General features: G+C 39.7%; 1 protein-coding gene and 1 long non-coding RNA gene across 4 annotated transcripts; one reads left to right on the top strand and one right to left on the bottom strand.

Moving 5' to 3' along the window:
- On the top strand, window positions 1-22,681 carry phex (phosphate regulating endopeptidase homolog, X-linked). 3 transcript variants are annotated; one of them, XM_056434363.1, is made up of 22 exons: window positions 1-335; window positions 3,182-3,238; window positions 3,338-3,499; window positions 3,636-3,719; window positions 5,092-5,318; window positions 7,974-8,042; window positions 9,666-9,782; window positions 9,958-10,041; window positions 10,871-11,013; window positions 11,199-11,292; window positions 13,788-13,916; window positions 14,118-14,219; window positions 14,686-14,763; window positions 15,319-15,422; window positions 15,526-15,584; window positions 15,982-16,036; window positions 17,244-17,311; window positions 18,558-18,688; window positions 18,959-19,024; window positions 19,267-19,371; window positions 20,295-20,371; window positions 21,191-22,681. In XM_056434363.1, the coding sequence occupies exons 1-22, from the start codon at window positions 212-214 to the stop codon at window positions 21,291-21,293; spliced, it is 2,238 nt and encodes a 745-aa protein (XP_056290338.1). In that variant the 5' UTR covers window positions 1-211; the 3' UTR covers window positions 21,294-22,681. The 3 variants fall into 3 exon arrangements, with proteins under 3 accessions (XP_056290338.1, XP_056290336.1, XP_056290337.1); XM_056434361.1 differs by having other exon boundaries at window positions 13,788-14,219; XM_056434362.1 differs by lacking the exons at window positions 19,267-19,371; window positions 20,295-20,371; window positions 21,191-22,681 and having other exon boundaries at window positions 13,788-14,219; window positions 18,959-19,257.
- On the bottom strand, window positions 10,794-19,353 carry LOC130206411 (uncharacterized). Its single transcript, XR_008834102.1, has 2 exons — window positions 19,273-19,353; window positions 10,794-10,981 (listed from the first exon to the last, which is right to left on the bottom strand). It is a non-coding gene; the product is annotated as an uncharacterized LOC130206411 (long non-coding RNA).
- Window positions 22,682-27,478: the final 4,797 nt, after the last annotated feature.

Raw genomic sequence — 27,478 nt, 5'->3', positions numbered from 1 at the left:
AAGACATGTCTCATTTAAAGATGTTAAGTTAACTTTTTTGGACTTTGTTTTGTTCTGAAACTTCATTTTCTTCCAGATATTTTTACTTTCTGATTTAACTTTAAAGAAAAGTGGGAAAAGTTTTTTTTGTTTTTTCGCGTGTGTGTGGGTCTGTGTGTGTGTGTGTGCGTGTGGGTCTGTGTGTGTGTGTGTGTGTGTGTGTGTGTCAGTCATGGAGCTGGAGCGTCTCAGCGGCGGCGGGGTCAAACCCGAGCGGGGCAACAGTCGTCTCTACAGGATAGTGCTGGCCATGTGTGTGTGTGTGTGTGCCGCTCTGCTGCTCGCACTCATACTGGGTAAGTCCACCACACACACACACACACACACACACACACACGCACACACATGTTTTCTACACACGGCATTATAATTTGTGAGGAATTCCGGGTAAATGTCTCTCAGATTATAGTCCACGATTTCACGCAGACTGTAAATAACCGGCGAGGCCTCGTGGGCGACTTCACGTCGACTATTTTTGGTTCATATAATGTTTCGCACACACCCCCAAACCTCCGAGTCCCGTAACCGGGAGAGTCCAGCTGAACTCTGGGAAAGAAGAAGAGAAAAAGAGAAGGAGGACAGAGTGTGTGTGTGGAGTATTATCTCCTGCAGAATGTGACATTAATTAGTTTGGCGATAGGGAGTGTTTTGTTTGGGGTTTATTTTTAGGGGGGGGGGCGTTAATTAAAAATATTGATATTTAATTTTTTTTATTTATTTAAAAAAAGGCTCAGATACACACACACACAGATACACACACATACACACACACACGCACACAAACACATACACACTCGCACACATATAAACACACACACACATACACGCACACATACACACTCACACACATATAAACACACACATACACACACAAAAACACACACACAACCATACACATACACAACCATACACAACCGTGAAGCACACAAAACTAAAATAAATAAAGAAGTAAACACATCACGGTCGCCTGTGTTAATAATAAGAAGTTTACATTTTAACGTGTTTTTTTATCCGGGCTAAAAGGCATCGTTCAGTCGCCGCCGATTTGTAAAAGCTGAAAACGCATCAGATCCAGAAGAAATCTCCTGAACTGACATGACAGTGCAGCCCCCCCCCCTCTCTCTCTCTCTCTCTCTCTCTCTCTCTCTCTCTCTCTCTCTCTCTCTCCCTCTCTCTCTCTCTCTCCCTCTCTCTCTCTCTCTCTCTCTCTCTCTCTGCAATCAATTTACGGTAAACAAATAATAATAATCCGGCCCCATCATCCATAACAAGGCGGCTTTCTTTTTCTTTTAATAGAATTAAAATGTCATCGTACTGAGTGAACGGTGCACCGGGACGCACACACACACAAACACACAAACGCACAAACACACAAAGGCACAAACAAACGCACAAACACACAAACACACAAACACACAAACACACAAACGCACAAACACACAAACACACAAACGCACAAACAAACGCACAAACGCACAAACACACAAACACACAAATGCACAAACAAACACACAAACAAACGCACAAACAAACGCACAAACAGACAAACACACAAACACATGAACAGGAGAGATTCCCGTCATCACGATGTGATCAATAAAGAGGAACATTGTGTAATGCTTTGTTTCCTCCACCAGGGGGCGATCAGTCGGAGACGTCGAAGGATAAAAAACATCAAACGTGTTTTTACTCGTGTGATTAAATCACGCTAAGCTAGCTGCTCTTTACGCTCTTTGTGCTACGCTACGTTCAGGAGGAGTGTGTAGTGATGCTCTCCATGTGTGTGTGTGTGTGTGTTGTTATTGGGGGGAGAGAACATTGTTATGGTGGCATTGAAGCGCCGACGTATGCACCCCCCCCCCCCCCCCCACACACACACACACACACACTCTACTGGAGACCCTCCTCCGGGCTGCAGCCGTGCGAATGACCGGGCGCAGGAATGCCGAACGAAGCGCTTTTAAAAAACGTCCTGAAAACGTCTGTTTGTGTACCCGCACGTGTGTGTGTGTGTGTGTGTGTCTGTAGTAAACACGAGGTCGGTATCAGCAGTGACACTGGAGCCTCAGACATGCGTGTGTGTGTGTGTGTGTGTGTGTATGTGTGTGTGTGTGTGTGTGTGTGTGTGTATTTAGACCCTGTGTGTATGTTTCTGACGCAGCGTTCGGAGAAGGGGGGTTGTTGAGGTTGTTGAGGTTGTTGAGGTTGTTTCAGACCAAGGCCAGGGTCACGCGTGCTCGAAGTTATAAGCGTGTGTGTGTGTGTGTGTGTGTGTGTGTGTGTGTACTTACTGAAAGTGGACGCAACGTTGAGCAACTCTCAGAGCCGCTTGTGGAGTCGACCTCACAGCTCCAGCAACTCATCCTCTATAACGAGGCTTTGGCCTCTAAATCTAGAATCGCACCCTCTCTTCTTCCTCTCTTCTTCCTCTCTTCTTCCTCTCTTCTTCCTCTCTTCGCCTCTCTTCTTCCTCTCTTCGCCTCTCTTCTTCCTCTCTTCTTCCTCTCTTCGCCTCTCCTCTCTTCTTCCTCTCTTCTTCCTCTCTTCTTCCTCTCTTCTTCCTCTCTTCTTCCTCTCTTCGCCTCTCTTCTTCCTCTCTTCTCCCTCTCTTCTCTTCTCCCTCTCTTCTTCCTCTCTTTTCACCCTCTCTTCTCCCTCTCTTCACCCTCTCTTCTCCCTCTTCTTCCTCTCTTCTCCCTCTTTTCGCCCTCTCATCACCCTCTACTCACCCTCTCTTTTCGCCCTCTTATCAACCTCAGTGGGCTTTACAATCTGTCCACATATACGACATCCCTGATCTTTGACCTCACATCGGATCATCGGATTTATGTCAATCAAGTGTTCAAAACTGTGACCGTAATCCGGTAGAAAACGTTTCCCTCAGCAGTTGTATGGGAAATACATTTCTCACATTTGAAGAGAAAGACGGAAACATTATCTGATTTTTATTTATTGTTGTTTGTTGACCGTTTGCTGTCCTGGCTCCTGATTGGTGGAACGAGCTCCCCGCTGACATCAGCGGAAAGTCTCGACATCTTTTCCGACTTTTTGTAGTTTGGCTTTCTTGAAGAGATGCAACTTTCTTGAATACGGGTTAAATGCACTTGCAACCTAATTTATTTTTTCCTTTTTCCTTCCTCAGTTTCTCATAAATCTAGCCAGGAGGAGTTGTGTCTGACCCCAGAATGCATTGAAGCCGGTGAGGAGCGTGAACACTTGGTGTCCGGTTGAGCGTGAAGTCTTTCAGTCGTAACTCCAAGGTTTTTATTCCAACTCTTGTTTCACATTCTGGTTGTAGCGGGGTCTGTTCTGAGTAAAATGGATCAGTCCGTTAACCCCTGCGAGGACTTCTATGGTTTCTCCTGCGGCGGTTGGTTGAAGGACAACCCGATCCCCGAAGACTCCTCCTCGTTCGGCATCTACCCGTGGCTGCGACAGAATGTCGACCTCCGACTCAAAGGTGTGTTCGGCCACACTTTTCATCTCCTAGATGAAAAAATAACCATCTGTACACTTTTTGGGAAACACACGAGAATAATTTCTCTTAAAAGTTAAATCCAGGTGCAGGTTATTTATTTATTGATGTTTTTTGCCAGTGCTACTAGAAGCTCCTTCAGACCCCGATGAACTGGAGGCCGTGACCAAAGCTAAGATCCTCTACCGCTCCTGTATGAATGAGAGTGAGTACAACGCACACACACACACACACACACACAGATCAATTCTTACCCTAATTATAGCCTTCACCTAATTCTAACCGCCAATCAAAGGTGAGTCCTCGAGTCGAAACATCGTCCCCACAATGTCACCTTTGGGATGTTAGTAATGCAGCCACACACACACACACAAACACACACACACACACACACACACACACACACATACATTCTTACCCTAATTATAGCCTTCACCTAATTCTAACTGCCTATAGGAGGTGAGTCCTCGAGTCGAAACATCGTCCCCACAATGTCACCTTTGGGATGTTAATAATGCAGCCACACACACACAAACACACACACACAGACACACACACACATCAATTCTTACCCTAATTATAGCCTTCACCTAATTCTAACTACCAATCGGAGGTGAGTCCTCGAGTAAAAACATAGTCCCCACAATGTCACCTTTGGGATGTTAATAATGCAGCCACACACACACACACACACACACACACACACAAACATACACAAATATACACACACACAACTATATTATTACCCTAATTCTAGCCTCCACCTAATTCTCACCGCCTATAGGAGGCGAGTCCTCGAGTCGAAACATAGTCCCTACAATGTCACCTTCGGGATGTTAATAATGCAGCCACACACACACACACACACAAACACACAACCACAAACACACACACATCAATTCTTACCCTAATTATAGCCTTCACCTAATTCTAACCACGAATCGGAGGTGAGTCCTCGAGTCGAAACATAGTCCCCACAATGTCACCTTTGGGATGTTAATAATGCAGCCACACACACACACACACACACACACACACACACACACACAAACATACACAAATATACACACACACAACTATATTATTACCCTAATTCTAGCCTTCACCTAATTCTCACCGCATATAGGAGGCGAGTCCTCGAGTCGAAAAACATAGTCCCCACAATGTCACCGTTGGGATGTTAATAATGCAGCCACACACACACACAAACATACACAAACACACACACACACACACACACACACACACACACACACACACACACACACACACACACAAACACACACACACACACACACACACACACACACACACACCTGTCCCCACCCTCCATGTCTCCAGACAGGTCCCCACAAAGGCAGTGTGAGTCGAGAGCACACACAAGGACACAGTGATAGTTTCCAGTGAGACGAGATGGGCTTTTATCAATCCTCATGGCAGATCTAGGTCACTGCAGAAGCAAAAGCAATAAGATACATCAAGTGGGAAAAAAACACAACAATACAAACATGAACAATAATTGTAACAATCAATCAAAATGCTGTACTCAATGTCCTTGTCTGTGTGTGCTCACATAGCTATCCTGGAGAAGATGGACACCAAACCCATGCTGAAGACACTCCGACTGCCGGAGTTCCGGTGGCCCGTTGTGGGGGATGGGCTCGGCGGGGAGCACCGGTGGTCGGCGGAGGAGTGGAGCCTCCGGAAGACTCTGACGGAGATGAGGAACCAGCACAGTAAGAGTGTCCTGGTCCGCCTGTACGTCAGCCCCGATGACAAGATATCCTCACAATACATCATCAAGGTGAGACATGCACTGGGAGCACTTCTTACAAATGTTTTGCGTTTGACGTTTTGGAAAATATGAACCAACATTACAAAAAAACACCTTATTGTGATTAACCCTCCTGTTGCCTTCGGGTCAATTTGACCCCATTCAATGTGTAACCCTCCTGTTACCTTTATATTTACTCACATATTTTACCCTCGGGGTCAATTTGACCCCAGCAATTAAAACCTCCAGAAAATTATTAGAATTAATATTGTTTCCCAAGTTTAAGTGTGAGGTACTTTATGTTTGTTTGTTGACTACCTAAAGAGCCCTTTAAATAAATAAAAAAAGTTGATATTTCTTATATGTTTGACACAGTGAAAAACAGCCTGGGGTCAAATTGACCCCAAAGAACACCGACGTTAAACATTGAATGGGATCAAATTGACCCAAAGGTAACAGGAGGGTTAAGAAGTGCTCTTATAGACGTATCTATATTTCATCCATAGCTGTGACTTACATTTTCAGTCTAAACTGTATATCCTAACCTAAGCAAACTGGATGCTTTGTAATAGCTGTCAGTACGAGAGCGGTATGTCATTTAACTCTCGTCAAGAAAACTAAATAAGCATATGTCCTCAAATGTGTAAGGACCAGACCATCTTTCTGTCATTCGTGCTAAATTCTAAGACATTGAAAATGAAATGAAAACAACTCAAACGAAATAAAAGGAGCAAGTTAATGGTGGTGCTTTTGGTTGAGCATCTATTAATCAACTACGACTCAACCAACCGACTCCAATGTGAGATGCCGGAGACGTTTAAACACGCGAGGAAAAGGATTCACTTTGATGGATCTTAAAGAAGGATTGTTGTAGAGCAGTGAATTGTAGCTAACGAGGTAACTACGCCGGCGGTAATAACGTCTAAGGTAGCTAACATCTAAGGTAGCTAACGTCGAAGGTAACTAACGTCTAAGGTAGCTAACATCTAAGGTAGCTAACATCTAAGGTAGCTAACGTCTAAGCAATAATCTGGGTAGCTAACGCTCAGCTAACGCCGTCTAAAGGCAGCTAACGTCTATGGTAGCTAACGCCTGGTAGCTAACGTCTAAGGTAGCTAACGCCTGGCAAGGTAGCTAACGTCTAAGGCAGCTAACGTCTAAGGTAGCTAACGTCTCAGGTAGCTAATGTCTAAGGCAGCTAACGTCGGTAGCTAACGCCCAAGGCAGCTAACGTCTGGTAGCTAACATCTATGGTAGCTAACGCCCAAGGTAGCTAACGTCTGGTAGCTAACGCCTAACGTCTATGGTAGCTAACGTCTAAGGTAGCTAACGTCTAAGGTATCTAACGTCTATGGTAGCTAACGTCTAAGGTAGCTAACGTCTATGGTAGCTAACGTCTATGGTAGCTAACGTCTAAGGTAGCTAACGTCTATGGTAGCTAACGTCTAAGGCAGCTAACGTCTAAGGCAGCTAACGTCTATGGTAGCTAACGTCTAAGGTAGCTAACGTCTAAGGTAGCTAACGTCTATGGTAGCTAACGTCTAAGGTAGCTAACGTCTAAGGTAGCTAACGTCTATGGTAGCTAACGTCTAAGGCAGCTAACGTCTAAGGTAGCTAACGTCTAAGGTAGCTAACGTCTATGGTAGCTAACGTCTAAGGCAGCTAACGTCTATGGTAGCTAACGTCTAAGGCAGCTAACGTCTAAGGCAGCTAACGTCTAAGGCAGCTAACGTCTAAGGTAGCTAACGTCTAAGGTAGCTAACGTCTATGGTAGCTAACGTCTATGGTAGCTAACGTCTAAGGCAGCTAACGTCTAAGGTAGCTAACGTCTAAGGTAGCTAACGTCTAAGGTAGCTAACGTCTAAGGTAGCTAACGTCTATGGTAGCTAACGTCTAAGGTAGCTAACGTCTATGGTAGCTAACGTCTATGGTAGCTAACGTCTATGGTAGCTAACGTCAAAGGTATCTAACGTCTATGGTAGCTAACGTCTAAGGTAGCTAACGTCTAAGGCAGCTAACGTCTAAGGTAGCTAACGTCTATGGTAGCTAACGTCTAAGGTAGCTAACGTCTAAGGTAGCTAACGTCTAAGGTAGCTAACATCTATGGTAGCTAACGTCTAAGGTAGCTAACGTCTAAGGTAGCTAACGTCTATGGTAGCTAACGTCTATGGTAGCTAACGTCTAAGGCAGCTAACGTCTAAGGTAGCTAACGTCTAAGGTAGCTAACGTCTAAGGTATCTAACGTCTAAGGTAGCTAACGTCTAAGGTAGCTAACGTCTAAGGTAGCTAACGTCTAAGGCAGCTAACGTCAAAGGTATCTAACGTCTATGGTAGCTAACGTCTATGGTAGCTAACATCTAAGGCAGCTAACGTCTAAGGTAGCTAACGTCTAAGGTAGCTAACATCTAAGGTAGCTAACGTCTAAGGTAGCTAACGTCTAAGGTAGCTAACGTCTAAGGTATCTAACGTCTAAGGTAGCTAACGTCTAAGGTAGCAAACGTCTAAAAACGCCACAATTTGTCAATAAAAGGAGCTAAACCACTAGCGTGGACGTGTAAACAGATGCAGTGTCTCTCTCTGACCTTTCTCTGACTTGTATTGCTGGACCAAAAGGTTACAAGATATTTTTTTAAAATAATAAAATAATGCGGCAGAAGCTAACCTGCGCTGTTTGTCTCCGAGCAGCTCGATCAGGCGTCCTTGACTCTGCCCTCCAGGGAGGACTACGTCACCAACTCTTCCTCAGCCCGGGCGGTGAGTCTCCGGCTCATGCTTCACCTTTACCTGTCATCTAAAAACTCCTCCGCCTGCAGCTACTTCCTTCATGCTTGAGTGTAGAAAGAAATTTTTAGCCGAAGCTTCTTTCAAGACTCCAGATTTTACAAATGCTAGACAGCCGTAATGCAAGAAATGAGATGAGGGAGAAGCAGCTGATCCTGATTGCTCCACTAATCGCCGCCTCGCTAGACCGGAATAAAAAATGAAATTAGTATGCAAGCTCACATTTTTCTCGAATTAGACATTTTTTCACTGTCAGGCTATTAGCATACTGTCACTATCCATTGTTAAGGACATACCTCATCTCTACATAAATATATTTATATATGTGAGGATCTTCAGAAAGCAATTTTAAAAACCTCCACTTTATGCTGCAAAAGGGTGCTAACTGTAGATAGAAGGGCTGCTAACTTGTGACAACCTGTGTTGTTATTGTGAAGGGGAAGTCAACCCCAGATGGAAGCTTTGTCCATTTGATGTTTCTCCATTCTACCTTTTCTATGCTACACTTTCCATGCTACATCCACCATGCTACATGCCACATTTGACATCTTTCATTCTAAATTCTGCATCCTACATTCTATATTATACATCCTACAATCTTCATGCTATATTCTACATTCTACATTATATATTCTACATTCTACATTCTATATTCTATATTGTACATTCTACATTCTACATTATACAAGCTATATTCTACATTCTATATTGTACATTCTACATTGTACATTATACATTATACAAGCTATTTTCTACATTCTACAATCTTCATGCTATATTCTACATTCTATATTCTATATTCTACATTATACATTCTATATTCTACATTATACAAGCTATATTCTACATTCTACAATCTTCATGCTATATTCTACATTCTACAATCTTCATGCTATATTCTACATTCTATAGTCTACATTCTACATTCTACATTCTATATTCTACATTATACAAGCTATATTCTAACTTATACATCCTACAATCTTCATGCTATATTCTACATTCTATATTCTACATTCTACATTCTACATTATACAAGCTATATTCTAATTTATACATCCTACAATCTTCATGCTATATTCTACATTCTATATTCTATATTCTATATTCTATATTCTACATTCTATATTCTACATTCTACATTCTACATTATACAAGCGATATTCTACATTATACATCCCACAATCTTCATGCTATATTCTCCATGCCACAAGATATTTGCTCCATTCTTAATGCTACATTCACCATGCTACATTATACATGCTACATTATCCTTGCTATTTTCTCAATGCTACATTCTCCTTGCTATATTCTACATTCTACATTGTCCATTCTACATTATCAATGCTACATTCTCCACATTCCCCATTCACTCTGTTGTGTGTGTTGTGTGTTGTTGTTTTGTGTTTCAAGTCCCTTTGGGAACACGCTCTGCTGTAACGGCTGTTTTCTTTGTATCTGTCCCTTACAACAGGTCATCATGAGAGAGAGCAGACATGTTCGCTCTGAGTGTGGATGTGATGGAGTCTGATGCTCAGCAGTGACAGCGGCTCACAGCAGTGAAAGATGTGATGACATTTGTCTTTCTGTGTCCAGTATCGTGCCGCCTTGCTGAGCTGGATGGTGGACACGGCCGTCATGCTGGGAGCTCCAGAGAAAGCAGCGCTGACCCAAATGAAAGAGGCTCTTGACTTCGAGCTCAAAGTGGCTCATGTAAAGACGTCCCGTCAGATGAATATAACCCCACTGAGTGTGTGGCGGTGACCCGACGGGCCTCAGCGGCTCCGGAGCTGATTAAACCGTTTAATAACTGTTAAATTGATTTAAAATGATTACCAAAAGAATTCATTTAGGGATGTCTGTTTAACGTTAAACTTTGTGTCTGCAGTTCCTGATTCCTTATGAGAACCGGAACAGTGACAACATGTACAACAAAATGTCACTCTCTGACCTACAGAGCTCCATACCACAGGTACGGTAAACAACAACAACAAGGCATCTAAATAGCAATAGCAATTAATATCTCCCCTTGCTTTTTGAAACTATACCACCTTCTTTATGGTTTGTGTTGTATATTTCTTGTCATGACTTAGCAGCCAGAAGCCTTTTACTATATGTATTATCATTTATTAAATTACATGTACACTACCATTCAAAAGTTTGGGGTCACTGAGAAATGTCTTTATTTTTCAAAGAAAAGCACTGTTTTTTCAATAAAGATAACATGAATCAAAAATACACACTACATTGTTAATGTGGTAAATGACTATTCTAGGTGGAAGTGTCTGGTTTCTAATGAAATATCTCCAGAGGTGTATAGAGGCCCATTTCCAACAACTATCACTCCAGTGTTCTAATGGTACATTGTGTTTGCTAATCGCCTTAGAAGACTAATGTCTGATTAGAAAACCCTTGTGCAATTATGTTAGCACAGCTGAAAACAGTTATGCTGGTGATATAAACTATACAATTGGCCTTCCTTTGAGCTTGAAGTTTGAAGAACAAAATTAATACTTCAAATATTAATCATTATTTCTAACCTTGTCAATGTCTAACCTTGTCTAACCTTTTCAATTCATTTGATAAATAAAAGTGAGTTTTCATGGAAGACACGAAATTGTCTGGATGACCCCAAACTTTTGAACGGTAGTGTACATGACCTGAGGAACTGACATGAACTCTTTAAAAAAAAAAAATAGTTCAAAAAGCAGTAAAATAACACAATTGCGTGTAAATACATGTTTTATTCCTCCATGTTATACACGTGACCTCTGCTGTGTACGTCTCCCCGCTGTCCGCAGTTTGATTGGCTGGGCTTCGTGAAGGCCGTGGTGGAGTCCGACGCCGACCCGGCTCGGTCCATCTCCTCCTCCGAGCTCGTCATCGTCCGAGCGCCGCAGTACTTCAAAGACCTGTTCAAGCTCATCGACACCACAGATAGCAGGTACACACACACACACACACACACACACACACACACACATTAACACAATGACAGATGAGCACACAATGGGGCTCGCAGTGTCTCATTATAAGTATATTATAGTGTATAATGAGATTACATGTAATTAATGTCCCTCTCTCTCTCTCTCTCTCTCTCTCTCTCTCTCTCTCTCTCTCTCTCTCCAGGACCGTAGCTAACTACGTACAGTGGCGGTCGGTCTTATCCAGGATCACCACTCTGAGCCGCCGTTTCCTCTACAGATACCTGGACTTCGCTCGGGTTGGTACCGAAATAATTTGACGAAATCCATCTCCGTATTTGGACATTTGGATATTATTTATGTTTTTAGATGAACTCAACGAATGCAATGTGTTGCTAGGCAGAAGTACCATCTAAACTCACTGTAACACAGCTGTTTGACCTCGTATAGATGGATGGTTTGTAGCTCTTGTAGCTGTCGTATGTTAAACACCATGTATGGAAAGTGAAACACTGGAATTTGGTTTAAATTATACTACATATCTCTACTGTATACAAGAAGAGGCCTTAATTCATCGTGTATTTCACAAACTATAAATCCATGGGGCTGAACTCATCCCAAATGACAACCCCAGATGACTCTCTAACCTTTTTTGGAGTTTAAAAACCTGAGATATATTTCATAGGTTTGATTTAAGTAGATTTTTTGACTCAGTGTGTTGCATTTTGATTTCTTATGGGCCCATAACTCAGAGGAATTCAACATTTTCCCATTAGATTTGCATTCCTGGCATTCCGAACGGGGCCTTGAAACAGCATCTGAAACCGGCTTGAATAAAACATGACAATCCAATTAATAATAAAAAAAGAGCATTTTTTATTTAATGTCTTTTTACCGCCCTGCTTGTAACTGTTATGATCGTACAAGATGAAGCCTGAATAGTATCACACTGAGGGTTTTTAAACGCTGCTGCGTGTTGTAGACATGTTTTGTAGCTGCTTCGTTTCCTTTGAGCTTTGTGTTGTTGTTGTTATTGTTGTTGTTGTTGTTGTTGTTCTTCATAGTCGGTCAGGCGAACACAAAACCAGTGTTTGAATAAATAAATGTATCAAAGACAAGTTTATCTGGAGAATTTGAACAAAATCAGGTGATCCGAAAAATGCCTTTGAGAAGAAAAATGTCTTGAGATGACATTAAAACACTCAAAGTGAAATATATATATATACAGGACTGTCTCAGAAAATTAGAATATTGTGATGAAGTTCTTTATTTTCTGTAATGCAATTAAAAAAACAAAAATGTCATGCATTCTGGATTCATTACAAATCAACTGAAATATTGCAAGCCTTTTATTCTTTTAATATTGCTGATTATGGCTTACAGCTTAAGAAAACTCAAATATCCTATCTCTAAATATTAGAATATCATGAAAAGTATACTAGTAGGGTATTAAACAAATCACTTGAATTGTCTAATTAACTCGAAACACCTGCAAGGGTTTCCTGAGCCTTGACAAACACTCAGCTGTTATAAATCTTTTTACTTGGTCTGAGGAAATATTAAAATTTTATGAGATAGGATTTTAGAGTTTTCTTAAGCTGTAAGCCATAATCAGCAATATTATAAGAATAAAAGGCTTGCAATATTTCAGTTGATTTGTAATGAATCCAGAATGCATGACATTTTTGTTTTTTTAATTGCATTACAGAAAATAAAGAACTTTATCACAATATTCTAATTTTCTGAGACAGTCCTGTATATATATATAGACATATATATATGTCTATATATAGACATATATATAGAAATATATATATACATATATATGTACACACAAACATATATATAGACATATATACAGTATATATACATATATATATATATATATGTATATATAGACACACATATACAGACATATACATACATATATAGACACACATATATATATATATATATATATACAGGACTGTCTCAGAAAATTAGAATATTGTGATAAAGTTCTTTATTTTCTGTAATGCAATTAAAAAAACAAAAATGTCATGCATTCTGGATTCATTACAAATCAACTGAAATATTGCAAGCCTTTTATTCTTATAATATTGCTGATTATGGCTTACAGCTTAAGAAAACTCTAAAATCCTATCTCATAAAATTTTAATATTTCCTCAGACCAAGTAAAAAAAGATTTATAACAGCTGAGTGTTTGTCAAGGCTCAGGAAACCCTTGCAGGTGTTTCGAGTTAATTAGACAATTCAAGTGATTTGTTTAATACCCTACTAGTATACTTTTTCATGATATTCTAATATTTAGAGATAGGATATTTGAGTTTTCTTAAGCTGTAAGCCATAATCAGCAATAAATCAGAATAAAAGGCTTGCAATATTTCAGTTGATTTGTAATGAATCCAGAATGCATGACATTTTTGTTTTTTTAATTGCATTACAGAAAATAAAGAACTTCATCACAATATTCTAATTTTCTGAGACAGTCCTGTATATGTGTCAATATATATTTATATATATGTGTCTATATATATTTATTTATATATTTATATATATATATATACAGACAAATATCTACATATATATATATATATATGTCTAGACATATATAGACATATATATAGACACATATATATACATATATATATATATATATATACATATATATATACATATATATACATGTATAAACATATATATATATATATATCACTGTAAGTTCTGGGCGTGTGGAGGAAGACGCAATGTCACCTTGCATCTCCTCCGTCTCTTCCCCTCCCCTCCTCTCCAGGTAACCACGGGAACCACCTCCCTGACCCCGCGCTGGGACAAGTGTGTGAACTACGTGGATAACTCTCTTGTTTACGCCACCGGGCGCCTCTTTGTCAACACACACTTCGAGGAGGACAAGAAACACATGGTGCGTGTGCTCGGGAGACGACGCCACGTCCCAGATCGAGGGTCAAGTGCGCAGGTTTTGTGTACATCTGCAACAGATGTGCGCACTGATTTAAGTGTATTTTGTTTGCGTGATGGAGATGGGTGTGTCTGTGTGTGTGTGTGTGTGTGCATCCTCTGCAAGCGGCCTCCTCCAGTTGACCTGCGTGTGCGTGCTCCTCAGATGGAGGAGCTGATCGACGGCGTTCGCTGGGCCTTCATCGACATGCTGGAGAAGGAGAACGACTGGATGGACCCACCAACGAAGAAGAAGGCCGTGGAGAAGGTCGGCTTCGTGGTCTCTGCGGTGGCCAAACGGTGTCGTTTATGCTCGATATAAATATGGTCCGCTGCAGCTTTAAATCAGGTCATGATGAGAATCCATAACTTTCTGCTTCACCTCACACGTCTTTTGATTCCAGACCTTCGTCACGGCGCTGCCAGCCTTCATTTTACTGTCGTTGTAAACATTTTCCTCTCATGGTGTAAATTTCCCCTTGGACCACAGTCCTCCTCCTCCTCTTCCTCAATATTGAAAACATGTAAACAAACCAGGTCAAACCTTGAGTTTTCTTGATTGGCCACATTTAGCTGCTACATCTTTATTTCTCCCACCATCTCTTTATTTCTCATGCATCAAAGCCATATTTTTGGACTCTCACTCTTTATTGGTTGTAACATGATGTGTCCCTATTCCACTATATTCATGGTTATGTAAACATGTAAATTCTCGTGTGTGTCTCTCTCTCAAGGCTCATGCAGTCATGGCTAAAGTCGGCTATCCCGAGTTCATCCTGAACAACACCTTCCTCAACGAAGACCTAAAGCAGGTTTGTGTCTCACTGACGAGTTCTGGAGCCGAGCATCACAAATACCAACGCAAAACTGAGGAATAAGTTAGCTTGAAAAAGGTTATAATGTTTGTGTTTATTGTAATATATATGGTTTTCCTTTACTTTCATCTAGTGATGCAGGGACTGTGTGATTCTCACATATAATATATATATTTATATATATATATAATATAATATATAATGATATATACTATATATAAATAGTATATATATAAGTATATAGTATATTTATAAAAATATATAATATATTTATATAAATATATATAATATATGTATATATAAAATCCATAGAATATATATAAATTATATATATATATAAAGAAAATATTTGTATTAAATATAATTTTATTTTATACATATATAATATATATTTTAAATCTTAATAGTTAAAATAAACAAAGTTCAATTTAAAATTCATAGTGTCTTTCCTCTATTTTCCCAACTTGAGCTTACGTTTGTGTTTATTCTTTTGAAAGTAAAGTAGTGCGGTACTCAACAGTGTGTGCGTGTGCGTGTGTGTGTGTGTTCTAGCTCAGGTTCAGTGAGAAGGACTACTACGGGAATGTATTGCAGACGTTGAAGTTCATCGCCCAGTCCGACCTCACCTGGCTCCGAAAGAGCGTCCCGCGAACAGAGTGAGCCGCAGCACCTCGTATCCGCCCACCTCGCACTTTGTGTTTTACTTCCTGGTTGACAGGCCATCATGTGTGTGTGTGTGTGTGTGTGTGTGTGTTGCAGGTGGTTCACAAACCCAACGACTGTGAACGCCTTCTACAGTTCCTCCACCAATCAAATCCGTAAGCTACGTCATGTGATTTGATCACTGAGACCAGTGTTCAGTTTAATTATTCTGAAGTCTCTTAACTTCTGAAGCTCGGCCCAGACAGGACGACGTGGATACATTACCTGAGGGATTGTTGTTCTTTTTAAAGTGGCTGGGTGGGCATTTCAGTGTCAGAAATAATTAGAAATTTGCATTAAAAACAAACCAAAGCTGACAATAGAGGACAGGTGCTGTCTAAATCAGGTGAGATGTGATGTGTTTTTTTAATAGTCAGTCCCCTGAGAAATCGAGCTTTATAATTTACAACCTCACACGGGCTGACGTAGAAAAAACAACACAAATGTACCCGACCTTCTGCAGGACAATGAATCCTGTCTGGACCAAACACTGTTTTCATCTCCTCATTATAGGGTTTCCTGCCGGAGAGCTTCAGAAACCTTTCTTTTGGGGAAGAGAGTATCCGAGGTGAGATTAAAAAGAAATGTGATTTACGGACCCGAGAGAAAAAGGCCACATCACGCTCTTTTTGTTGTTGCTCTGAAATAATGAATCTGACATAACCCACAGAGAAGTCAACACGCTCCAGAGGCCATGACAGCCCATGAGGCCTATCCACATCGTCCTTTAATTCAATGCTAAATATTTGACAAACATTTTTCTTTAACTCTCAATGCTTTCATACGGCAGGTTAAAAAAAACAAAGATATATCGGATATTTAAAAGTATTGGACAGATGCTGCCCTGGGTCAAAAGGATCTTGGTAGTTCGTCCTCTGCCTGTTTAAATATATTCAGACCTTTAAATTAAAAAGTGTTGCAACTGTCACCAATTCTCATCACAAAATATTCACAGGACGGTCATTTGCATTTTCACGCCGAAAACCTATCGAGTAGTTTGTTTCTGAAAATGTCTTTTTACTCCAAGATACATTTGTTATGTCGTCTATGAAAGAGTCATTCTTAAAAAATAGAAGCTAGTTTGGAAAAAGCTGCAATGCCATGTCAGCGTAACTGAGGGCATTGTCAGTATCTAGAAATAAGGCTTCTCATTGGAAAAAAATACTGTTTTTAAAAGTTTCCGTGTCACGTTTTTAAACGTTTCCGTGTCACGTTTTTAAAAGTTTCCGTGTCACGTTTTTAAACGTTTACGTGTCACGTTTAAGTTCTTACCATAAGTGCATTTTCCAGATGTCTCACACTCAGCTAGCTGGGTAACGCGACACGTAGCGTTCCGGTGAGACGCAACAGCTATTAGCATTGCTCACGCTGGATTGTCCCAGATTATTTAATGCTCTCGAAGTACGTTAGCTCAATAGCTGTCAGAATATCTGTGAGCAGTCGAGCTAAACTAAGGACATTGTCAGTTTCAAGAAAAAAGGCTTCTCATTGGAAAAAATACAGTTTTTAAACGTTTACGTGTCACGTTTACGTTCTTACCGTAAGTGCATTTTCCAGACTAATTTTCCCGCTCAGCTAGCTGAGTAACGCGACACGTAGCGTTCCGGTGAGACGCGACAGCTATTAGCATTGCTCACGCTGGAGTGTCCCAGATTATTTAATGCTCTCGAAGTACGTTAGCTCAATAGCTGTCAGAATATCTGTGAGCAGCCGAGCTAACGGTTCGTCTCAGTCGGTGATTTAGCTGTTTATTTCACTTTGTTTTCTTCTCCCAGGTCGTTAAGCTACGGCGCCATCGGGGTGATAGTAGGACACGAGTTCACGCACGGCTTTGACAATAACGGTAAATATACGAAACGCCGACGGGAACAAACCAAAACATGACGATAGAGATTTACAACCAGTGTTGGGCAAGTTACTGAAAATTAGTAATTAGTTATAGTTACTAGTTACTTCTTTTAAAAGTAATTGAATTACTTTACTAGTTACTGTATATCAAAAGTAATTAGTTACTAGGGAAAGTAACTTTTATGTCTGCTTTTTTAATGTCATGAACAGTACTGAACAGTCAAACACAATAAACATATGTTGTAGACCTATTTATTGCAATCAACAGGGCAACAGGCCTTCAAATCAAGCAGGAGTACAAAAGTCCCTTTTTTAGTTAACTTAATACAAAATAACTGTCTCAGTGATTTAACAGTGTTTTTTTTTTACCACATTAGGCCCAATGAAATAAAAGTGATTGGCCTACACAGTATTAACACTAATTAAAAGAGAAAACAAAGGTGCCTTGAGGTGCTGCATATAATTGAGGGGGGGGGGTGCAGTGAGGCGTGTACGTGCTGATCTGGAGTCAGTTTGGTAGGATTTGGGTATAAATTAATTATTTCATTTAAAATATGGATTTTTATTTAAAGATATTCATGTAATTTGCATGCAAAATAGGTCTACCCGAACCAGCGGACACAAAATTCAACCAGCGGCAAAAACCGCGGACCTGGCAACACTGGAAGTGGCTGTCAATCACAGTGTGGCACCGTGCGTGCTGGTCGAGGGGGCGTGCCTGTGATTGGCAGAGTAGAGGAGGCGGGTTAACCTGTCGGAAAACGGAAGTTACGGGTGGTTGACGGGAACCGTTGTTGTTGACGTTCGAGCTGCTGAGCCGAGAGGAGCAGCTGTCTGTGTTGGTGGATGCCCAATAAAGGAGGAGTAATAACGTCGTCCCGTCTCCGTGTCATCAGTCCATAACGTCCGAGACGTTACAATATCATTGCGCCACCAAGGTCCTGCGATGTCAGATCAGAAGCAGCTAAAGTAGCCTAGCTTGTCTTCTTGTCTGCAAGTGTTCATTTTTCACAAAAAAAAACTTAGCGAGTGAGAGTAATGTAACGAACTCATTTAAATTTCAGTAACTGTAACTGCGTTAGTTGATTAAAAAAATACTTCGTTACACGCTCGTTACCGCAAAAAGTAGTGGAATTACAGTAACGCGTTAACGCGTTACTCCCAACACTGTTTACAACACAATTGTGAGGATTTTTCTTTTTCTTTTTTTATTAATTTTTTAAAATGATTTTCATCAACAGGTCGCAGGTATGACAAAAATGGCAACCTGGGCCAGTGGTGGACCAACTCGTCCATAACAGCCTTCACTGAGAAGACCCAGTGCATGATAGACCAGTATAATGGCTACCACTGGCAGGAGGCGGGCCTAAACGTAAGGCTTTGAATCTCCAGAATTTTAATTCCAGTGAGCTCAAAATAGTTCCCTAAAATAACGAAGTCAAGAAGATTCTTTCCGAGCCAGTTTGACACTTCCCAGGCATCTTTGACTGCATTTTCACCGCATTTCTGGCTTATTTCTTTTGAACTTGTTTGATGTTTCGTCGATAGCAAAGGGTGCCGGGGTGAGGTCACCTCGCTCCAGAATGAACTGTGTAAACACTCGGGGAAGGATAACGTGTGCTTGTTTTGTTTCGTCCCGTAGGTTCGGGGAAAGAGGACTCTGGCGGAAAACGTAGCGGACAACGGAGGAATAAGAGAGTCTTTCAGGGTGCGGTGTGTTTCCATACATGACACTTTCATAAAAAGAACAACAGCTGCTCTTAAAATAAAAAATAGGGCGACTTCTTTGACCTTTTTTCATGTAAAATTTGAAGTCTAACTTATAAAGTTGATGCTTTTTAATGCATGCTAAAGCGCCAGAGTGAATACCAGTATCAACGCGCGGAAACTCATCGTGTACCGGTAAGAAGCCAAACGTTCACTTGTTTTTGTGTGTGTGTGTGTGTGCAGGCGTACCGGCGGTGGGTGGAGGTGAGCAGAGGCGGCGTGGAGGAGTCTCGGCTGCCCGGAGTCTCACTGAGCAACAACCAGCTGTTCTTCCTCAGCTACGCACATGTGAGGAGACACGCGGCCGCTAGCTAGCGCCTCACCCAGCGAGAGCGGTTCTTTGCGCCTTTCCGAAGCCACGCCCCCTCCCCCAAAAAAACATTCTCACAGTGGACGTTAACCTACGAACATCAGACTGAGATTATAAAACGGTTTCCTATTAAATCTATGAGCTATGCAATCTGAAGCTGTGCAACATTAAATTACTCCATAAATCAACAAAAAATAAGTTTTATTCTGAGGTACTTGTACTTTATACGAGTAATTAATTGGGTATGCTTTATACTTGTATTTTAGTATTTCTTCAGAGGCAAACATTGTACTATTTTACATTTAAATGATACAAAACTTGCTTTACTAGCTGAAAAATTAAAGTCATGAACACATTGCTGCACATTGAGTACTTTTGGTAATTACTTTTGGTAATTACCTTCGCATTTGGTGGGATGATTGTTTATTATCCGGGGACCATTTGATGAGATTTTGGGATCGATCGGGTCAAAGGTCAAAGGTCATGAACAGGTCAAAATCTTTCGCAGAACTCAAAAAGTATTGAACCGAATCGCATGAAATTTGGTGGGATGATTGTTTATTATCCGGGGACCAGTTGATTCGATTTTGGGATCGATCGGGTCAAAGGTCAAGGTCATGGAAAGGTCAAACTCTTTTTTTTACCATAGCACGATACATTTTTGTCCAATTGGCATGCAACTAATGCCAAAATGTTCATAATTCAATGCCCAATCTTGTGATATGCGAAGGTATGCGCTCTACTGAGTGCCCATTCTAGTTATATATATTTTTATTCTAATGCTTATAGCACGACATACTTGCTATAGAGTAATTATACACCGTGGTATTGCGACATTTATATTCAGGTACATTATAAATGCTGGTACTGCGATGACATCATCAACACCTTGTACCTGTAGGTGAGATGTAACTCCTACAGACCAGAAGCAGCAAAGGACCAAGTCCAGAGTGGAGCCCACAGTCCTCCGAAATACAGGTGAGCACACACACACACACTCACACACACACACACACACACACACACACTCTCTCTCACACAAACACACGCATACATATACACACACACGTATACATATTCACATACACACGCACACACACTCGCAAGCACACACACACACACACAAGCACTCACGCACTCACACACACATGGACACACACACTCACATACACACAGTCACACACACACACACAATCTCACACACTCTCACACATACACACTCACACTCTCTCACACACACACAAACACTCCATCACACACACACTCTCACACACTCTCTTACACACTCTGACACACTTTCTCTCACACACACACACTCCATCACACACACTCTCACACACTCTCTCACACACTCTTACACACTTTCTCTCACACACACACACTTTCTCTCACACACTCACACACGCACACACACACACTCTCTCACACACTTTCTCTCACACTCTCACACACACACTTTCCCTCACACACTCACACACATACACACTCCATCACACACACACTCTATCACACACTCTTACACACTTTCTCTCACACACACACACTTTCTCTCACACACTCACACACGCACACACACACACTCTCTCACACACTCTTACACACTTTCTCTCACACACACACACTTTCCCTCACACACTCACACACAAACACTCCATCACACACACTCTCTCACACACACACACTTTTTCTCACACACACACACACACACACACATGCACACTCTCACACACACTCACACACACACACACGCACACTCTCACACACACCCTGACCTTCCACCACCATGTTGCCCTGCAGGGTTATCGGAGCGATGAGCAACTTCGAGGAGTTCCGGAAAGCGTTCAGCTGCCCCGAGTCGTCGGTCATGAACCGCGGCGCAGAGTCCTGCCGGGTGTGGTGACCTTTGACCTCTGACCCCAGCGTGACCCTGAACCAGCCCAGAGCTGCCAGACAAAAAGGCGGATGAACGCTGAACTCGGCAGACGATACAAAATGAGTTCTTCTCACGGAAAACACACTTTCATGTTAAATGTTAAAGACTGAAGCCGTTTGTTAAAGCACTGCTGTTTATTGTCACTGCAACATATTTTAAAACTTTTTCCACAGGTACATAAATCATGACTGAAGTTATTATGGATCATAGAAATATTGGAGAAAAGACGCTATCACTTTTTACTACATGCGCCCTCTTCGTATTGTAAGTGTGACTCGAGATCCTTTCGGAATGAATATGTATATATATATATATATATATAAAACATTTATATATATAAAAATATTTGAAAAAAATGTAAGTAACAATACAATGAGTATCCTGGTTTTTAGGTCAAATATTATGGTAAATATTACATTTCATGTCATATAGCTGACGCTTTTATCCAAAGTGACTCGAGATCCTTTAGGAATAAATATATATATTTATATAATATATATAATATATATATAAATAAAAAATATATATAAAAGAAATATATATATATTTTTAAAGTAACAATACAATGAGTATCCTGGTTTTTAGGTCAAATATTATGGTAAATATTAAATTTTATGTCATATAGCTGACACTTTTATCCAAAGTGACTCGAGATCCTTTAGGAATAAATATATATATAATATATATATATATATATAAATAAAAAATATATATAAAAGAAATATATATATATATTTTTAAAGTAACAATACAATGATTATACTGGTTTTTACGTCAAATATTATGGTAAATATTAAATGTTATGTCATTTAGCTGACGCTTTTATCCAAAGTGACTTAAAATAAGTTTATTGAAACACGATGACCAACTCAGAACAACGAGAATCAAGAACGTAACGTTTCTTCAAGAATCCAAACTACAAAAATATCATAAGTATAATAATCTGTTTTTATTCAAAGTATAGTGAGAACAGATGTAGAGAGTTATACATCAGATCAATGTCTGCATGAATTTATCAGACGACCCAATATTACTGTATGTTTGAGCATAAATATAAAACACAAAACGAGGTTTAATATTTACAATTTTATCTCTTAAACCACATTTTTATAACTTTTTAAATGATTTTTAAAACGTGTATCATACTTCTGTACTTGTAAGGCAGTTAAAAAATGTAAATGATGTCAAAGTGTTTTTTAAGACTTATTGTGAGGGTAAACAACAATGAGTGTGTGTAGGTGTGTGGGTTCCCCTTTGATATGTGATATACAGGACTGTCTCAGAAAATTAGAATATTGTGATAAAGTTCTTTATTTTCTGTAATGCAATTAAAAAAACAAAAATGTCATGCATTCTGGATTCATTACAAATCAACTGAAATATTGCAAGCCTTTTATTTTTAATATTGCTGATTATGGCTTACATAAGAAAACTCTAAAATCCTATCTCATAAAATTTTAATATTTCCTCAGACCAAGTTAAAAAAAGATTTATAACAGCTGAGTGTTTGTCAAGGCTCAGGAAACCCTTGCAGGTGTTAGTTAATTGAACAATTCAAGTGATTTGTTTAATACCCTACTAGTATACTTTTCATGATATTCTAATATTTAGAGATAGGATATTTGAGTTTTGTAATCAGCAATTATAAAAGAATAAAATAAAAAAATATAAAAGAATATTTGTAATGATTCCATTTATAATGAATCAGAATGTTTTTTTTTTTTTTTTAATTTAATTATAAAATAAAGAACTTCATCACAATATTCTAATTTTCTGAGACAGTCCTGTATACATATATATATGTTTATTTATATACATATATATGTACATATACAGTGTATGTATATATACATATATATGCATATATATATAGATGTATATATATGCATATACAGGACTGTCTCAGAAAATTAGAATATTTTGATAAAGTTCTTTATTTTCTGTAATGCAATTAAAAAAACAAAAATGTCTTGAATTCTGGTTTCATAAAAAATCAACTGAAATATTGCAACCCTTTTTTTTTTTTATATTGCTGATTATGGCTTACAGCTTAAGAAAACTCTAAACTATCTCATAAAATTTTAATATTTCCTCAGACCAAGTAAAAAAAAGATTTAGATTTATAACAGCTGAGTGTTTGTCAAGGCTCAGGAAACCCTTGCAGGTGTTGTTTGAGTTAATTAGACAATTCAAGTGATTTGTTTAATACCCTACTAGTATACTTTTTCATGATATTCTAATATTTAGAGATAGGATATTTGAGTTTTCTTAAACTGTAAACCATAATCAGCAATAAATCAGAATAAAAGGCTTGCAATATTTCAGTTGATTTGTAATGAATCCAGAATGCATGACATTTTTGTTTTTTTAATTGCATTACAGAAAATAAAGAACTTCATCACAATATTCTAATTTTCTGAGACAGTCCTGTATATACATTTGTATGCCTATATACATATATAAATATATAAAATTGATATATACATATATATGTATATTTGCATATATGTATATATATATATATATGGATATATCCATATATATATTTATCCATATATATATCTGGATATGACCACCTTTTCTTTTTCTCCACTCTTATAGTTTTGACCCAAAATATTTGGGCTGCAACTAATCAGTTACTTTCACTGTCAATTGACGTGTCAATTATTTGTACCGTTCATTTTTTTGCCTAAAATGTCATAAAATAATAAAACTTGTCTTCAAATGTCTTGTTTAGTTCGTCCACATTTTAGGGAAGTTCAAAGGTTAAGTCCAATATTACTCAATTATTGTCTTTCTTACTATGATATTCATATATTGTCTTGTTTATTAACACCTCAGGAATTATATATTTAGTAAATATATATACATATGTACATATGTATACATGTACTGTATATATATATATATATATATATACATTTATATATGTACATATACTCATATATAAGAGTACAATACAGTACAGTTCAACTAATAGGCAAGAACATACTCGAGTGCAACAGAGTTATATTAATATTCTTCTTCTATCCATTTCTGGTCCACAAACTTTGAGCTTTAAGTCCAACTTTGTTAACAGTGTGTTCACTAAACAGCGCATTGTCACCAGAGCAGTTTCACAGTGATGATGAAGATGAAAGTTCCTGTTTACCCAAACACATGACACAATTAATGAGTCTTTTCAATATTTCCCTATTGTTCTTCACCTGTTCATTGTGCAGATCGGTTGCCCTGCGCGCTTGTTCGTTGATCTGTAGATCCGCTCCGTGTCCCCAGAAGTTTTCAAAGCACCGATGCTTGTAAGTGCCGAGCCGTACTTTGGTGTCTCGTTGCTGCCTTGGTTAGACAACTCAAGTTTGCAAAGCCAGTGTGGCTCCAAACACCAAATCGATCACTTGCAAATAACAGGCATCCCCAGCAGTCCGGTGTGCAGAGCTTCTCGGAGTCTGAGCCTTTGGTAGCGCTCGTAGTTGGAACTTTGAAAGTGGCGAGCGAACCCCTTCCCCGCCTGTGACGGGCTTTGTAGCGTCGGCGTCGGTCTTAAAGTTCGTCTTGAGAATGGCGTTATAATTATATCCTCGACCAAATCCATATCTTCTCCTCCTTCCACCATTGTGGGTTGAAAAAACAGCTTAGTAGCACGCGAATTAATTCGTTTATCAAATTCAGTTTCCTAGTTCTGAGGTTCTGCATATACCTGCCCATAGGCCCCGCCTCTCAATATTGGTTATCCAATCAAAAGACGTGCAGCACTCCGCCTGCTTGCTGGCTCCTGTGCCGGTTCCGGGGCCTTCTAGAAGGCCTAGAGGAGCCAACTCTAAAGCTGATTGGTTGACACAACATCGTCATTCCCATTCACTTGAAGCTACCAGCGCCCGCAATGTTGATTCTGAAGGCCTACGGGCAGATTTTAGCCCCCTGGCAACACACGATGGCTGAATATGATTGGATAAAAGATCTAACATAAAGACCAGCCCTCCAAATCTCAACCTGGGGCTGGAAGCAGCGCAACCAAGAGGAACGCTATGAAATGAAGAGTATAACTCTTACTCTGGGGAATAATTGAATACATATTTGTGGGAACATTTATAAAAAAATCTATATATATTCTGATGATGTTTAGGCCAGCAGAGAAGGCCTTGCTGGCCCTGACGGCCCACCACTGATATATATATATATATATATATATATATATATATATATATATACATGTATATGGCCGATGGAGGACATGGAGGGTGCTAATGGACGGCATCGGAGAGATTGGCGTTGCTTTTTAGAGCGTGCACCACTTATTGATTTTTCCCTCTGACCTGCCACAATCCCCCCCACACACACACACACACACACACTCACACACACGCACACACACACACACACACACACACACATCGTGTCTCGTCCGTTTATCTCCGCAGTTCCCATGGCAACGTGAGCCTGTCGCGTCTGCGTGGGTGTCTTTCAGTGTGCGTCTCTAACGTGTGTGTGTGTGTGTGTGTGTGTGTGTGTGTGTGTGTTAGGAGGGGGGGAGTAAGTGTGATGGATGATAACGAGCAGATATACTTCCTTGTTATAGTTTTGTAAACGGCGTCGTGCTCCGGGCCCCGGCAGCCGCCTCCCTCTGACATTCATTATCAGTGGCAGGTATAAGCGCTGACTCACACACACACACACACACACCACTTATAACCTCTAACACGTCTATAATATATACATATATGCTTTAATATTGTGTCTTGTACTATGTTTTATTAGATTTTATACTATTATATGTCTATATTAATACATACGTGTCATTACTCATCATGTGAGTTTAGCTGTGTAACTTTGAGATCACCTACTCTGCATTGTTATTTAAATAGTATTTATATTAGTATATATATATCGTATGTACGTGTACTTTGTGTAGTACTACATGTGTAAGGCGTGGTCACGTCGGCATTAAAAAAATTATAAATTTTTAAGCACACGATGACATGCATATTTTTCACATCGAGTTCAAAAAATAAATAATAATAATTAATCAGCTCGAGATGGAATTGAATAGCAAAATGTAATTTTAAAGAAAGCTATTTTTTAAAAAAGAAGTAAAGACAATTATATGTTCACAGAAAGAAAAAACTAATTATTTATATTTATATTAAATATTTAGAATATTTCAATAACTGTGATTTGAGTAGATTGAAGCTTAATTTCTAACATGCGTGATGTTTGTGATCCAGAGCCAACAGAATCGATCCCTGCGGCTCTACCTCGACGCTCCGTGTGGCTCCAGCATGAAATAATGAGCTGCCTCACTTCGTGCTATCGCTTCGTTGAGTTGTGATAAATCTATTTTAGTGGCCGGTGTAAAAGTGACAGCTCAGCTGATTAAAGCGCTGATTCGTCCACTTGGATCCAGTCGTGCAACAAAATCACAGCAACCTGCAAATATTGTTGCAATCAAGTCACCGAGGGGAAAAGATTGACCTCAAGAAACACTACAAATAAAGTGCTGGATGCATCGAGGCTTTAGATTTATCTCCCTGGCTTCAGTCAATATTGTATTTCTTTCATAAAAATGTAATTTATATGTGTACCTTAGTTGGCCACTAGGGGGCAGCAGAACGAGCTGACAACACAAGTTTGAGGTTTTATTGCTCACATTTTTATCATAAAGTGTCTTGGTTGAATTACAAAGTAGAGGTCATGGACCTCGTCGAAAGAGCGTCGTTTTGTAGGAGTCGTGAGGAGCAGGAAGTGGGAGGAGCTGTCTGAGGAGGAGCAGGAAGTGGGAGGAGCCTGGCTGGATCAGAGGTTTTTATATTCATTTATATAGCGCTTTTTAAAGGTACTCAAAGACAATTTACATGTTACATTCACACAACGTAGACACAGCTACAGCAGGTCAGGGTTAAATGCCTTGCTCATGGACACATCGACTAGGGCGGGGATTGAACCGCCTACCCCCTGATTGGAAGACGGGCCCAGAGTCACCCAAAAGGTGAAAGGATCATTAAGTTAGACTCGAAGTGAGCTACATATTTCTTCCACATTTCTTCCATGTGTATTACGTGTGTTGTGATGAAACTCGGTTCATAGTTTCTGTTTCAATAAAAATAACCACATCAACAATAAGTCTCATTTGAAGTGAACTCGTCTCACCGCGATTG

The sequence above is a fragment of the Pseudoliparis swirei genome, chromosome 16 (assembly GCF_029220125.1).
Source record: "Pseudoliparis swirei isolate HS2019 ecotype Mariana Trench chromosome 16, NWPU_hadal_v1, whole genome shotgun sequence".
In the NCBI taxonomy this organism is placed as follows: domain Eukaryota; kingdom Metazoa; phylum Chordata; class Actinopteri; order Perciformes; family Liparidae; genus Pseudoliparis; species Pseudoliparis swirei.
Note: the sequence above shows the minus strand (reverse complement) of the source record. Positions and strands in the feature narration are given on the sequence as shown.